This window comes from Puma concolor, chromosome D1 (assembly GCF_028749965.1).
Source record: "Puma concolor isolate L17-30 chromosome D1, mPumCon1.1.hap2, whole genome shotgun sequence".
Taxonomy (NCBI): Eukaryota; Metazoa; Chordata; class Mammalia; order Carnivora; family Felidae; genus Puma; species Puma concolor.
In genome coordinates, this window is record NC_141676.1 from 19049838 (window position 1) to 19066855 (window position 17018).

General features: G+C 44.2%; 1 protein-coding gene across 2 annotated transcripts in view; it reads right to left on the reverse strand.

The window, feature by feature from the left end:
- Window positions 1-2099: 2099 nt before the first annotated feature.
- EXT2 (exostosin glycosyltransferase 2) overlaps window positions 2100-17018 on the reverse strand; it is a 146018-nt gene continuing 131099 nt past the window's right edge. For both annotated transcript variants that reach the window (XM_086677631.1, XM_025928253.2), the window contains exons 11-14: window positions 13946-14089; window positions 10858-10986; window positions 9037-9119; window positions 2100-2868 (exon numbers count right to left, since the gene is read on the reverse strand). In XM_086677631.1, coding sequence (XP_086533757.1) covers window positions 2730-2868; window positions 9037-9119; window positions 10858-10986; window positions 13946-14089 — 495 coding nt within the window. In that variant the 3' untranslated portion in view covers window positions 2100-2729. The remainder of the gene's footprint in view (window positions 2869-9036; window positions 9120-10857; window positions 10987-13945; window positions 14090-17018) is intronic.

The following is a 17018-nucleotide window of genomic DNA, read 5'->3' on the forward strand; positions in this document are numbered from 1 at the left end:
AAGGCGAGTGACTCAGTGCACACATTTGGGCCAGGGCCAGGGCCAGCTCAGGTTCATCTTCTGTACAGGCCAGCAGGATGCAATTTCTTAAAAAAGATTTCTTAATCTAAAACCAGCTGTTGTCTGCTGTAGGCCAGAACATGACATTTTAATTAGCATTATTGTTCCGCTTCTGAAACACGGCTCTATGGCATCCCAAGGGCAGATGATCCCAACCCAGGCTTATGGGTGAGGGTTGCTGGTGAGCAGCAAATAAATACACAGAGAAAGGGGTGGAGTCCCCAGGCCCCTCGGAACCCATGAATCATGATCCCCTGCTACATTCTTGCCCCGAATTTCTCCCTGTGACCTGCACCACCTGTCTGTTCGTAGGATAGAACCTCCGAGGTTTGTTTCAAGTACCTAGGATATAATACTCATTCTGCGATAGATACTGTTTTATGCTATGTTGCCAGATCTAACCCACAATATTTCTGGGGGTAGTAAGGTGCCTTAAATGGAATTTTAATGCCCTGAGAAGTCCAGTGACTCCTAACAAGGTGATAAAGTTACACTAACAGAGCCCTCTGGGGCTCCCAATCATCTCCGATGGAAGTGGTCCTCTTCCAAAATCAAAGGGCTGACAAAGTTTTTAAAAAGAAAAGAAAGAAAATATTTACCCTCAGAGAGGGAGACCTGGATTACAAGCCAGCCACTAAGACAGAGGATTCAGTGATGGGAAAAAGAGCAGAAAATCTGAGGTGACGATGCTGAGGGGAAAATACCGGGGGTGAAATACATGCACGTATACAACGTTCACCCGGTTCTTGGCTTCTGGCAGGGATTTAAATGTGAGGCCCAACCCTTCCACCCACCCTGAATCTTGGAAAAATGGCTAAGGAACCCCAGAAAGGTTAGCAGTACTCATCATCTGTGACAACAGAATTTCCCTTCTCTTGGTTTCTATCCTACCATCCCCAGGATTGTGAATATGAGACTAAGCGCCTTCCCATATCCCCTACTGACAGGAATAGAATTATTCAAATCAGAAGTATTTATTAGGCACCAGTGTTTGAATGCAACACGAGGAATAATCACAGGTTCCGTGTGTGCACCTGCAACGTGAACAGACGGCGGGGAGGCATCTTGTCCCTTCTTGCCCATTCCACCAGCACCAGTCCCAGGCTCTTGCTCCTCAGTGTGAGAGAGTAAAACTCATGATTCCCGCTTTCAATTTTGTTACTTCCTGAAGTTTTCTCTGACCTCTCGAAGTCTATAGGAATACATTGGAGGTGACTCTTGTTAAAACTACACGTTTAAAATCGATAGCACAGTAACTATTCACCCTCATGTCACTCAAGAGAACAATGGGTGGCATATTAGTGACTTCAACTGGCACACAACTAGGTTTCAGTAATTATAACCATATTCCAAGCAAATTGTTCTGTATTTTGTGTTCTGGGGACATATGTTATGGCTAAAGCCCAAACTGTGGCTAATCTTAATATTAGAGCCAGATAAATCTGTTTCGAATCCATAACATCTAACATTTGCCAGAGTAGATTTGTTCATCAACAGGGCTTAAAGAGGTATAATTCACACATGTGCAGTATTACTAAATGCTGAAATTTAATGATTTAAATATACCAGCAACTATGGCAAAGCAGTTGTTATAGCAGTATTTAACATTAGCCAGAACCTCCCTGGCTAACGTTAAGTTTACACCGAAAGAAGGAGGGAAATTTTGGAATCCCCTTGGGGTGGGGATCACAACTGCCTCGACTTTTACAACACGGTACCAGCTACAGCAACTCAGTGTATGGTTATTACAGGCCCTCTGTTTTTCCCTAAGAATACCTATGAAAAACTGACTGGATCTGATCAAGAAGCAAACAGAGTCCTTTGGAGGTTTGGGGAGACATCTTGTCTTAGCATGTTTACAGCTTGGAGATCTTCTTCTGCGTGAGGCACATGGCACCAGATATTCCTCTTGGCTGTGTGTCCTCCTGAACGTGGTAGGAGGTTTGGAAATAGACTGGAGTTAAGGCCGGAAGATGGAGGTAAAATACACACAAAAAAGAAAGTTCCTTGGGTTACCAATAATCAGCATTTAAGACATATTGTAAAAAGGAATAAAAAATTATTTTAATCATATTAAAAAGCCAAACCAAAGAGGAATGGTTCATGGAATTTACAGGATCCCAATTCAGCACCGGGTGCTCCACCTACGCCTGGGTCCAGCGCCTCAGGTCCTAGGGCGTGCGTCAAATCCCTCTAAGCTGCTGGGATTTTGTGCCAAATTCTTGGTTTGGCTTTTCCTCCTAAAAAGTCACTGATCTGAAATAGCTAAAGGTGAGATATGGGCACGATTTACACGATTCCCCAGATCGAACATGGTTGACAGTTCTGTCTGCTCTACAGTCTGAGGGTCAGTGAAGTTTCCTTTCAGACTGTTCCCTGCAAACAAAGGGAGCCTGGGCTGCATTTAAACCCAGAGCATGCCACAAAGGCTCCCATTTGGCATTTCCAGCAAGAACCCATCGGGGTCATAAGAAACACTAGAATAGCGCACGCACCGCTCAAGGTGCTTAGACGCTCTCTTCAGGTTCCAGTTCCCGAGGAAGCAGGTTAGGTGTCACAGTCCAGTGTGTCAACTGAAGGTCCCCCACACCCTGATATCAGGGTGCCGGGAGGCTGTGCTCCCCTACTTTGTCCACGCGTCACATTCAGACCTCCGTCACTGATGGGTTTCACAAGCTGCCGATGTTGGGGAAGCTCTTCAGTTTCTCGGGAAAGTCATCTTTGTACAGGACAGGGTCAGCTCGGTGCTCCACCACCTTGAGCGGCATCGTCCCGAAGACTGAAGCAAACTTGTTGATGCACTCGGACCTGAAGGGTTTTGGGTGGGCGCGGGGGAGGCAGGTGAAGAGGGAAAGGGGTAAGGAGAAGAGAGAAAATGTTCAAGGGGCCGACACATGAGAGCAACATACATACACTACTCAATATCAACAAAAGAAATCCGAGTATCGCAAGCCTGCTCCCAGGTTCTTAGAAAAGGTTGGGAGGGTGTGGACACAAGAAGTGATCTGGGGGTGCTGTGACTATTAGTTCAGGGGGAGAGAGTGAACAGAGGATGCTGGCGGGAGGCCACTGACCTGTGCAGAGGTCAGTCTCTTTTCCCCTCCCCCTCAAATTCCAGTCATTCTTCCCCGTCACTACAAGCAGGCCTCAAACCAAGGTGGATGGCTGCGAACAATTCTTAACCCCGTCTCTGCCAGCTAAAGAGAGGCCAAAGGGTGCAGAGGGAAGGGGCGCCTGGATCCGAGCTTCAGCTCACTGGAGTTTAAAAAGCAGAAGAGAGGACCTTACACCAGCAGCAACGGAAGGCAGAAGGTAATGGGCAGTGAGGCTCACTTCCAAACAGGGCTTAGGGACAGGGCGGCCCAGCAGGGCTGCAGGAGGGGAGACGCCGGTGTCCTTGACTCCATACCGCCCCCTGAAGCCCATGAGCCATCTCCTCAGAGGTGAGCGGGTCAGGCACGCTGGCGGGAAACGGCTCTGGTCAATCAGGCCAACTGAGTGTGACAGCCGGGTAATGAGGACGCTCCCGCATCCGGACCAGAGGGAAAAACAAGCCCATAAACACCGCTTTTGAAGTCAGGGGGACCTCAAGGATGCATTTCAGAAAGGTCAGCGCTCTCTCCCCTCAAGTCGGGCCCACGGCACCCGACAGCTAGGGTAAGAACACACCAATCAGAGGCAGAACCATTTCCCCAAGAGGGGTGGAAGTCCAAGACCCCGACCAGAAGCCTCTCCTGTCCCAAGACACTGCGAGCTTTGTTTCAAATTATTTCAATCAGTAAGTTTTTATTTGAGTCTTCCGAGCTTGGGGAAGAAACCAATTAATAAAGAAGCCAGTTATCCTCAATTCCTTTCTCTTCTTACGTTTCTAAGAGAACGTGTTACCACTTCATTCGGAGCTCTTGGAGTTAATAACATGCCTGTGTCCACCACCACGAGCCAACAACTAACACTTATTATGGACTCCAGGCTGCCTTACAAGTGCCCTACATGTATTAGGAACCCACTCCAACCTCCCGACAACCCTAGGGGGTGGGTCCTATGATTATTCCAATTTTCTACTGGGAAGACTGAGAGAGAGAGAGAGAGGCTGAGTAATATGTCCAAAGGCCAAATAACAGTAAGAGGCAGCACCAAACCCAGGCAGTCTGGCTCCTGAGGCTAAAAAATCTTAATTATGAGATGATACAAATTTATTTATGAACACAATTCTAGAGTCCAAGTGGAGCGGTTGGAAATTAACGACTTTTGCGCTCCTATGATGTGCCAGATAATTTACAAACACGATTTCATCGATTCCTTAAAGTATCCCCCTTGACATGCCCAACGGCTGTTTTACAGCAGCTTCCTGTTATGGGCCGACAAGTTAAAGCTGAGGCCTGAGCCCCAGAGCTGGAAAGTGCCGGAGCTGGGTGTGCAGCTCAGGCCTGCACCGGCAAGAGAGCCTCTGTACTTTCCCTCACCCTACCAAAACGCAGAGGCAATGACTTTGCCTCCTGCCACCACTCCTGTGAGACTCGGGAGGTGGAGGCTGAGGTTCCAAACTGAGAGGGGACCCGGGAAAAGACCGAGGCGTGTCCACAAAGTGCTGCCGAGGAAGCACAACAGCCGCCCTCTCCTCGAGGTACAGGGTCAGGGCAGTGCAGACAAAGTTAGTCTCTCCGAGGTCTTACTTTTGGCAGCTGTTCTGCCTACAAACATGTACAGATTCTTCCAGTTTCCAGTCATTATGCCCGTAGACTCTGGCCAGCAAAGCCCAGCAGGGCCCAACACACAACACAGGTACCGGTGGGTACGTATTAAAGAAGAGCCATGGTTCTTGGCAGAGGATAGCGGCTCCCTGGCCCGCTGGAGAAGACTGAGCACAATGTCTCCTCTGTAAACAGATCTGCCAACAGGGCCGGGCCACAGGCAGGAGGCCACTGGGGCTCAGGCCAGCTGACTTGTTGACGGCTGCCCCTGGCTGACCCAGGCCTAGTGAGTGCTTCTTTCTCCCCATGCAGCCTGCACTGGAGAAGCCGCCGGCTACTCTGAGTGGTGAAGGTCCTTAACTCTCCGGCCAGGTACTGTCAGTGTTGTCTACCTCCTTTTCACACAGGGCATCTGGGTTGGGGAACAGGTTGGGGTAGACGGTGAGTCTGGTGGTGGCTGGTAGGTGACTTGCGTTGTTCTGTCAGAGGTCCAGCCACCTTGTCAGTAAATGCTCCCCTGGGTTGGTTTTATAATCCAGTACAGACAGGCTGAGAACCACCAATGTCTACCTCGGAAGTGCTGAAGTGTCTGTGGGAGAAAGGACTAATGGTTTTCTGTTTTCCTTGTAAACACATGCAATTACCTGAAGTAACCCGGAGCCTTTAGGACTAATGCTGGGGAAACTGGGAAGGAAATAATGTTGCCAGGCATCGTGCTACAGGCTTTCATATGTTATTACTTCATTCATGCCCAGCATATAACACGGTATTTGGTACAAAGAGGCTCAATAGATATTTGTTGAACCCATGAATGGACACTGTAATGTGATAGTTACTAATACACCTATTTTAGGAGATAAGGAGATTGGAGTTTAGCATAAAGTCAATCAATGGTCTTAAGTCAGATAGCTACTAAGTGACAAATCCATAATTTGAACAAAGACTGGCCTGAATCAGAATACAGTGTTCTTTTTCTTAAGATCAGCACCGTCTGCCATATTCCCTTACCTTGTTGAAGCTATTGGTCAAAATGAACAGTTACATAGTCTTCTGGTTTTCTGGCTCTTAAAGAATTAACAGACCATCCTGGAAATGGATGCTGGCAGTAAAAGCTACTTTCCTACACAACTGTGATTTCTGCTCCAAGACCCCAAATATAAGAATAAATAAGCTTATTAAACCACAAAACCCAACACAAGGTCATAACTTGCAAAGTGGTTAACTTGCTTCACTGTTTTGTGCAAAATGTGAATTTTGCACAGGGAACTATTAAGAAAAAACAACAAATGAACCATTCTACAACTGTAACTCCACTTCTGGATCTACCCATGATGGCTTAAATCATGCCTTCCTCCCTCCCGACCTAAGTGCCTTATATAATAATTTAGTGATTCAATCTTTAATTGAAATTTAATTGAAATCAGTTTCTGATTTCCAGATTGATTTCCTCTGTTCCCGATCAAATTTCTCAAAAGGGTATTCTACATACACTAACTCTACTTCCTCACCACAGACTCACACTCCATAACCCTTAAGCCCCACTGCTCCATGGCATTATTTTTTTTCAAAGTCACCAATGACCATTTAATTCAAAGATCTTTTCCCAGTCTGCATGTTTCCTGCTCCTCCCTTGCTTCTGTGCACTATAGACCCTGGGTCTCTCCTGGCTTCTCTGGTGGCTGCTTCTCTGTTTTCATTACTCTTTCTGTCTCCTAAATGTCAGAATTTCTCAAGATTCTGCCCTTGGCTTTTCTTCAGTCAGTGGCCATCTCTGGGAAGATGTCTTTCAGATATCTACCTTTGTTTTCATCTTCTTCCTGAAGGTTCCACATTTCCAACTGCTTGCTCCATATCTATATCTGCACATACAGAGGGAAAGACCCCCAAATCTTCACCAACCTGACTGTTCTCCAACTTTGCCCATGGTTAAAGTCTCCTCCCGTCCTTGTTAATTACACTGCTAAAGGTGCAACCATCTGTGTTCCCTCCTCCCTTAGCTGGCCGTCTCCCCCTGACTTATTATTATTATCATTCACACTGTTGATGGTACTACCGCTCTTCCTGACTCGACATCTAAGCTCCCTCTGTAAATTCCTTCTCCATAACTTCAAGTTCTAGCATATCTTCCTTTGGGTGAAAAAGCATCTCTGAATATTTAATCCATCCCTTCCTTTCCACACTCAACTTAGCTCAAGCTTCCAATTTCCATATGTACTTCCGTCAATTTCTTCGCCTTCATTCTACTCTGCACCACTTCCAAATTAATCTCAAAACAATACTTTGATCAAGCTCCGTTGTTCAAAAACTTTCGACGGCATGTCAGAGCCTGAAGAAGTTCGTTCAAGCTCCTTCACTGGGCAGTCCTTCAGGGTCTAGCACCAACAGGACAGAATTCTACACTCTAGCCACACCGGACCCTTAACTGCCTGCCAGATACACCTTCAACCTGATGACTGGAACCTTCAACCACCTGGTTTCCCCTGCCTGGGATCTCCTCTTCTTGTCCAGTGATCCTAGTGATCTTTGAAGGCTTATTTCAAGTGCCATCTTTTGCAAAATTATTCTAGTAATCAACCTAGTGAGAAGCCACGTCTCTTTCCTCTGACCAATTATAACATTCTGAGCCTCCCTTATGGTATTTATCACATATAGCTTTGGATTGTTACACACACAGGTGTGTGTGTGTGTGTGTGTGTGTGTGTGTGTGTTGCTGTTAATTATAAATTCTGACAGAATCTGATTTAAGCCTAACAACATCTGGGTAGTCACCTATTCTATTTTCAAAAGTCTGTTCCCAACAGGAAGCCCCCGCATCTCCCTTAGTTACTGTAGTCAGTGTTTAATAATAATTATATCTAACTTAAATCTCTCTCACCGTATTTTAAGTCTCTTTACATTGGTCATCTCAGTGGTGCTAGAGAAGAGTTGCTTAGCCTTAGCATGAACTTCAAGGCCATTATCAGGCCAACGTTGGTCCCTAAAATTCCTATCTTACACCATACAAACCCCATCATTTTAACTCAGCCTACTCAACAACCAATTGCTTAATGCTATGAATTCTCCCAACACAAAGAATGGAGGTGGGTTTAATAATAATTTCGTGTACTCCAAAAAACTATAATTGGGGTCTCTTCCAAATGAGCTATGACAGTCATTGTGACCGCCCTTGACTGTGTAGTAACTATGATACCCGTGACAGATATTTCCAAAATCACAATAATATGTTATTTCACACTGACAATTAATAAAAGTCATGTCATTTGGGTAAAATATTTATATATGAAAGAGATAAAAGGATTATTTACAGGGTAGGAAAGAGGTAGGAATACGAAGGAGTAAAGCATTATAGAATCCAGGCCAAGTGAAACAACTTTCTGCACAAAAAGATCTTCCAGGCTTTAAGGATTTTAACACGGTGGATAGATTTCAGAAAGACTGCCAGCAGACCCACATGGGACCCGTGGACACCTGCGCTAGATATCTCATTCTCTAAGGGCCACTACAACCTTCCCTGAGTGCACTTTGGTCCCCTGACAGCACTGCTATGGGATGTCCGGGCTTGTTGTCTTATGTAAGGAGCTGCCTTTTGGAAGAATTAGGTTTGATTCAGGAGATGCCAAGCTTGGGGACCTTGAGGATACAAGTGAGAATGGTGAGGTCTAGGGAAAGATTATAACGATCCGAAGGGAAGATGTAGGTTTCCCACTCCTTTACATCCGCTCCCCTACGAGGCTTAGTATCACGTCTCACACAAAAGTATGCTTGTTGAGTGACTGACTGAATTGAAATAAAAGGAGGATTTCAGAGCTGACTTGCTCCTCTCACTCTGTAATGTAAAGAGCTGTGCTTTCCATTCTGTTCTTGAGGTGTTTGGTCAGAAAAGGTAATTTGCCTCTAGGTTTGGTTTCATTCCTTCTAATCAAACTTTTATTGTCACGTGGAGATACCCTGCAAAACAATGCCATATTCTCTTGGAATTAACTAGCCTCCACCCAAATGACTGTGGATGGCTGACTGTTAGTCCACATGGAGAATCTGACTTCAGGAGCTTAAGGCCAGCTATATTTTTAAGACCCTTCTAGCCATTACAAATTGAGTGAGCAGCATTCCAAATTAATTCTTTGGGTGACCTGGGCTTGAACTAACCCAATTCCCACAGTGCAAAAGGAGGTGACTATGGCTACCAGCTGCTGTCCTTATATCTCCAACAAGTCCCATAAACAGGCCCAAGGCAGGAAATGGGGATCAGAGGCTAGGGCAGACTTTTGGTTAGAGGCTCGCTCACCTCTCCACCATGTGCGTCTGGTCTAGCGAAAGCCCGTCAATGGCTGTGCACTCAGGACACTTGAATTTCTTTCGCGGTGTTACCTGCCAGAGAAGTACAAAAATACACCTGGCCGTCAGTGCCAAGGACGATAAAATCACGCTTGTGGCAACACTCTGCATGCTTCTGTTCTGTAAGCTGAGCTTCCTGCTCTCTCCACACGCACACACGCGCGCGTGCGCGCACACACACACCCCTCGCCATTCCTCCATTCAGTTCTGTCTGGCTTGGCCAACGGCACAACTCACAAGGGCCCAATAAAAAAGGCTTGGAGGGCTTTTGCCTTCTGTAACTGGAAAGAAGTGGTGATGACAAGCTCCTTAATTCCTGTTTAATGACTGTTTTCTCACTGCCAAGGTCCTTGTATAAACACCATTTGTTCTTGCAGCCATAAGGGCGATGAAATACAGCTTCCCATAACTTTCACCGTAACCTCGGTTCCAACAGGCACTCTTTTTCCTTCTTCCAGCTAATGGCAAATGCTTTGAGCAGCACCATGCTCCTGAAGGTGCCAGCTTCTTTTGCAATTCCCTTCAATCAGGACAAAAATCCCATGGTCTCTCGCCCTCTGAATTCCTTTCCCTGACTCTCCCTCCCGCTCTCCCGAACCTTAAACTCCTAATGATTTTCTTAGCAAACCCAGGGAGACTGTTATCCAAACCCAGTGAAGCTAAAGAAAGAGCAGACAGAGGTTGGGCAGGGGGAGAATGCTAGATAACTAAGGCCAGGCTAAGAAGCACACAGATGCCAGAACGACTGTCCAGAGTGAGCCGGCACAGCTAAAATCTCTTGAAGCACATCAAAAAGCAACTCTGGAGATAAGAGGGGTTCCTTTAAAACTAAGTTTGTGATTTACATATTGGACTTTTTCTTGCAGTGAGCTGTTGACTAAGTTAGAGGGCAGGGGGAGGACTGGGTCAAGTTTGCAGATTACAGATAGGGACTCTTCCTCTTTTTTAGTCACTTTGGTTTAATCTGACTTCTCCCCTCAATTAACAGCATGAACAATCAGTGGGGGCCATACCACGCTTCCAATGTACTTCCAGTACGGCAAGACTCCGTTATAGGAATCTGTCCTTGAAGCACAGCCCATTTTTATATGGAATCCGAATTCGGAAGGGAAGAAGGTCAGGATGATTCCACTCATAAAAATAAGGAAACTCTCTCTTCGTATCTGGGGATCTGGGTTTGAGCAAAATCTACATTTCAGAAACAGACACCCATTACAGATACAGAGATCCCCACGTGATCCTTGTGTACTCTCAGCTTTTATTTATTTTTTTACTCTTAGCTTTTAATATGTTATGGGAAAGATACTTTTAAAAACTGGTAACTGATATTTTAAAATGTTTAGAAAAACTACAGTTATCATTGTACAAAGTGTACTATCTTCTCTATGTCTATAAAAAATAAAAATCAGCTACTTTAAGAAAGATGTAAGTTGCATTCTTTAACTAACAGATCTAGATTCCCTATCAGCTTTGAGAATAAAGTTTTTTAAAAACGTGATTTGTAGACTGACCATTACAGCCTTTATCTCTCATACTGGAGATTAAAAACTGTAACTAAAGAAACTGTATTTAAAAAAAAGAAAATATGTTTAAATTATCAAAGCCTAGCTTCAGCGTTACAATGTGACTGCATCTTAAAGCTAAAAGAGAGTTTAAAGTCATCCAATCCAACACTTCATTTATACTTATGAGAACTTCTCAGGCTCAGAGAAACAAAGACTTGCCCAAGATCACAAAGTTAGCAGCAGAGCTGGACCAGCATGCCTCCTACCTTGATGACAGCTTTTCCCGTGACGTTAGCTACCAGGAAGTTCATGGCAATGTCTTCACAGTTCATATGAGCATCCACCCAGTTCTTGATATCCCCAGGCATTTTGTAGGTATACAGGTAATTAAAATACTGTCAGGTAAGACAAAAAGAAGAAAGACGCAAATGGCAGCGGGCCACGGTTGATGGGGCCACTTAATGGTTGATGGTTAAGACAAAGAGTCACTTAATCATATTGCGGAGACAAGCTTTCTCTCATAGGATTAATCACAAGGCTGTAAAAAGTATTAGAATGCTTTTGGTCAGGTGATCAAGTATCTTTAATACTGTCATTCTTTTAAAATTCACCTATTGTTGGGGCACCTAGATGACTCAGCCGGTGAAGCATCCGATTCTTGATTTCGGCTCAGGTCATGATCCCAGGGTCCTGGGATGAAGCATCATGTCAGGCTCCAAGCTGAGGGTGGAGCCTGCTTAAGATTCTCTCTCTTCTGGGTCGCCTGGGTGGTTCAGTCGGTTAAGTGTCCGACTTCAGCTCAGGTCATGATCTCACAGTTGTGAATTCAAGCCCGGCAATGGACTCTGTGCTGACAGTGTGGACCCTACTTGGGATTCCTTCTCTCCCTCTCTCTCTCTGCCCCTCCCTCGCTTGTGTTCTCCCTCTCAAAAATAAACTTATAAAAAAAAAAAGATTCTCTCCCTCTCCCCCCCACTTGTGTGCGCTCTCTCTGTCTCAAAACCCCAAATAAATAAATAACATAAAAAATAAAAATCACCTATTATAAGCAGCGTAGGTAGAGCGTGAAGCCCTTGAATGCAGATGCTTCAGACTCATGTTCCATGTATTTAGTAAGTAAAATATCATTCAGAGACACACTGTATATGGATCGCTACCAAATTCTCTTCCTTGAGTCACAATGCTCAATCCTCTTTGCTACATTCTCCCCGCAGATTGAAAATAGAGACAGACATAAATTAATGGTGGACTGACACTGCAAAGGTATGTGCTTTTTATTTTTTTTAAAGTTTATTTTTATTTATTTTTGAGAAAGATACAGAGAGTAAGTGGGGGGGGGAGAAGGAAACGGGAGGGAGAGAAGGAGAGGGAGGGAGAGAGACAGAGAGAGAGAGAGAGAGAGAGAGAATTCCAAGCAGACTCCACACTGTCAGCACAGAGCCTGATGCAGGGCTCAAACTCACAAACTATGAGATCATGACCTGAGTTGACATCAAGAGTCTGACGCTTAACCGACTGAGCCACCTGGCACCCCAGTATGTGTTTTTTAAAGTAAAATACATATGAGGCAATTCTGCTACTTCCATCACTTACATGTATGAAATAGTGTGGAAGTTCATGGAGAAAAAAGTACACACACTGTACTACCATAAACTCCAAGAATTATAAACATTTATTTATTTATTGCTAAGAACAAAAACCCATTTCTAAACTCAGAGCCCTGAAAAATACACAGCAGTGCCGAGATACCAACAAGCAATCACTACAATACAGCTCGTTAACTCAACTACACTGGGGTGGACAGACACACAGATGTCCTCCTGACATCAGTACCTTGTGCTACTGCTGACAACAGACAAGTTGTTAGAGTTCAATTAAACTATACACTCCCAGGGGCACTCAATCATCAAACCGAATATTCTAAAGTCCAATACGCACTCTTCAACCTTTCCCTAGTAAAAAAAGTCAAACACATGAGGTGACAATTCTCAGAAGAGAGGAAACACAAAAGACACAAAAGGAATTTCAACCACAATAATCAAATCAGAGTGAAAATAGTAAGATCCGTCTTCACTTATCAAAACAGCTCAGTTTGATTTTTCTCTTTTTACATATTTCATGCAAGGAGGGGTAATAGTAAGATAGTTTTATATTTTGCTGGGTGTGCAATTGGTGCAAACAATGCTGAAAACAACAAATATATACATCAAAACCTCCCCAAAATGTTCATTCCCTTTGATGTAATTCTACTTCTAGAAATCTATCACAAGCACAATTATGAAAATGGATACTGATCACTATTTAAGCATTAGATATTAAGCTTATCTAATTTTTTTTTTCAACGTTTATTTATTTTTGGGACAGAGAGAGACAGAGCATGAACAGGGGAGGGGCAGAGAGAGAGGGAGACACAGAATCGGAAACAGGCTCCAGGCTCTGAGCCATCAGCCCAGAGCCCGACGCGGGGCTCGAACTCACGGACCGCGAGATCGTGACCTGGCTGAAGTCGGACGCTTAACCGACTGCGCCACCCAGGCGCCCCCATATTAAGCTTATCTAAAATAGCAAAACAAACCAAAACAAAAAAACCAAAAGCAAAAAACACAAAGGGTGCCTGGATAGCTCAATCAGTTGAGCGCTCAACTCTTGATTTCGGCTCAGGTCGTGATGCTGGGGGTCGTGGGACCGACACTGAGCGTGGATCCTGCTTAAGATTCTCTCTCTGCCTCTGCTCCTCTCTCCCACTCATATCCTCTCTCTCTCTCAACAAAAAAAAGTAACATAAATAAATACATAAAATAGCAAATAAAAAATTAGAGACAATCTAAACATCTAGTGATAGAAAAATAGTTACACATGATTTATGGAATATTAATACAATAGCATATTAGCAGTTATGTTACGAAGAAATGTTAATGTTAAAAAAATTCATAATACATGCAAAAATCAGGCTAATGAGAATATTTACAACAGTCTGCGTACGTGAATAAGTAAATAAATAAAAGGCAAACCGCAAAAAACATCTATACGGTAACAATGATTGTCTCTAAGTGATGGGACTACAAGTGACTTTTCTTCTATGATAACATTTGTTCTGAATTTTCCATATTTGCTAATAGCAGTATATGCGTTATCTGTATAATAAGAAATATAACTAAAAAAATCACACAACATGGCCTTTCTTCCTTAACTAGTGTAGTTGACACAGGACATGACATGGCCTTCGTAAGCCCTCTGACTAGAACATTTTTCCTAAACTCAGCAGAAATTCAACTGGGCCAAACAGAACAAACAGCATGCGCTCAGTTGGGTCACCTCAGACCCACCTGCCCCCGCCTGCTGCCCCCCTCTTACCTTGTGATAAAACGCTGCCCCCGTGAGCACCATGGATACCTCATTGGTCCACTCCGACTCATACTTCCACTTATTCATCTCATGGTCCCAGAGATGCAGACGACCTGGGTAACCCACCAACCGGTCAGGAAATTCCCGCCACACCTAAGGCAAGAAATACATCAACAATCAATTCCCAGTTCAGACGGCGACCGAGCACAGTGCTAAGTTATACACATGGTATGCAGACTCGCCAGGTTGAACCCTTCACCAACTCAGATCAGAATGCGTCCCTGAAGATGTTCAATTAAACAGGTGCTAGTTATTCCGTCAATACTCAAAGACAGATGCGGATTCTAATTTCCTCCAAATCTTCCTGCGGTTGCTTGAAAATAGCTTACTGAGGGGCGCCTGGGTGGCTCAGTCGGTTGAGCGTCCGACTTCAGCTCAGGTCATGATCTCACAGTCTGTGAGTTCGAGCCCCGCCATCAGGCTCTGTGCTGACAGCTCAGAGCCTGGAGCCTGCTTCAGATTCTGTGTCTCCCTCTCTCTACCCCTCCCCTGCTCATGTTCTGTCTCTCTCTGTCTCAAAAATAAGTAAAAACAAGTTAAAAAAAAAAAGAAAATAGCTTACTGAATTGGGCAAGGTAGGTAATCCCTTAACAAATGATTATGGAAATAGGTTCCATTTTTAATGAATGCACACATGAAGAATAAATGGAACCGTGCAACTCAACTGTCCTAGTTTATATTAAATTTGACAATTGTGAAACCTTAGAAAGTCTCTGTTTCTTAAAAAACAAAACAAAACAAAACAATTTCTCTGGAGCACACAGCCATTCCTATGGCCTTTTAGAAGCCTCATGTGTAGAGAATGTGCCTGATTCTATAATGTAACACACTGAAAACAAAAACTTGAATTCCACATTTGGAAAGGTTCTTAGATACGGTTTTGTGAAACAAAATTTGGTATACTGGGGGTGGGGTACCTCCAATGATCTTTCCCCGTGTATTTCTGTGTAAGTTAGTTTAACCTTTAAAAAAGAGGAAGTGCGTATCGTTAAGGAGTATTGACAATTTACCAGCTGTTCATGCTGCCACGTCTCAGCACCATGATTCCTCATCCTTTACCAGGCCTCTAAGGCTCCTGAGGGTCCAGTCCTGTGCCCTATTCTTTAAACTCTCTAATTTCAACTAGTTTTCATCCCTTTAAATAAATACCTTCTATAATCTACTGACCTCTAAATTTGTTTGGCCCAGAATGTTCCAGAGATAACCAACTACTTACTTAATATCTTCCACTGGATAAACAGGCATCTCAAACTTAACATGGCCAACACGTAACTCTTGATTCCATATCCCCAGATAAGCTGTTCTCTCAATCTTCTCATCTCAATAAATCGGCTACCTGACTGCCCCAGCCCAAAAGCTACGAGACAGCCTTTATTCCTCCCTTTCCTGCTTCCCCACACCCCATCCATCAGCAAGTCCTGCTGGCTCTACTTCTGACCACCTCTTGCCAATTCTCCCAACCCTCTCTCCAGCCCAAACCACCATCCTCTCTCACCTAGACTGTTGTTAACAGGGCTCTAACTCATCTCCTTGCTTCCACTCTCACCCTTCCAGACCATTATTTATAGAGTATCTCTAAGAGGACTATTCCTAAAAGAATATTAGAGTACAGATGGTCCCTAACTTAGGATAGTTCAACTTACGGTTTTTTGACATTTACAATGGTGCAAAAGCAATATGCATTCAGTAGAAACCGTATTTCGAATTTTTTGCATTTGGATCTTGTCCTGGGCTAGCAATCTGCAGTACGATCCTTTCTCATGAGGCTGGGCAGTGGCAGCAAGATGCAGCTTCCAGTCACCATGCGACCACGGGGTCCACAATCTATACATCTAGAGCCATCCTGTACCCAGGCAACTATTCCGTTTTTCGCTTTCAGTACGGTATTCAATAAATTACACAAGGTGCTCAACTTTATAGGCTCTGTGTTAGACGATTGTGCCCAACTGTAGGCTAATGTAAGTGTTCTGAGCACCTTTTAGGGTAGAATAGGCTAAGCTGGGATGTTTGGTAAATCAGGTTTATTAAAAGCATTTTCAACTTACAATGGGCTTATCAGGTAACCCTATGGCAAGTTGAGAAAAATCTGTATTCTATACAGGGTAACTCAGCCAACAGGCTGTATCCCATTGTGTGTGTGTGTGTGTGTGTGTGTGTGTGTGTGTATACATACACATATATACATATGTATACATACACATATATACATATGTATATATATACATATATACATCTTAATATTATCTTCATCATATATGTCCCCGCATATATATGTCATATGGTCACATGCTGCAGCAAGCAGAGGCTTCCTCAATGCCTAGGTGTCACTGAGTCCAGGGAGGATGTGTCATTGTTTGCCCAGAGGCACAGCCAGTGGGCCAGCACCCCCCGCCCCCTCTGTAGTTTGCTAGGGCTAGTGGAACAGACTCACCACACTGGGCGGCTTAAAGCAACAGAAATCTAGAAGTCTGAAGTCAAGGTGCTGGCAGGGCCATGCTCCCTTCTGACACCTATAGGGGAAGGATGCTTCCTTGCTGTTCAGCTTCATTTGGCTGTCCATCTTGGGTCTTTCTAGGCTTGTAGGTGCATCACTCCTAACCTCTGTCTTCGTATGGCCTTCCTCCCTCTGTGTGTGTGTCTCTGGGCCCAAAATTTTCCTTTTTATAGGGATACCAGTCCAACTGGATTATAGCCCACCCCAATGACCTCATTTTAACTTTATTACCCGAGAAGATCCTATTTCCAAATAAGGTTACGAAGGGTTAAGATTTCAACATATCTTTCTTAGAGGGACACACTTCAACCCAACACCCCCAAAATCTTTAAGAAATGCTATAGCTCTGAAACAAAACAAAGAATGGGTTCCCATGACCAGAATGACAGCCAAATTCCTTAGCATATTCTGAAGGGTGCACCCCACTCTCCAACCTCTTCTACCATGTTCTTCCACATTTCAGTGGCCTTTCTGGTCTTTAATCCTAACCTCTGTGTCTTTTTCTTCTGACGGGGATATTGTCCCAGC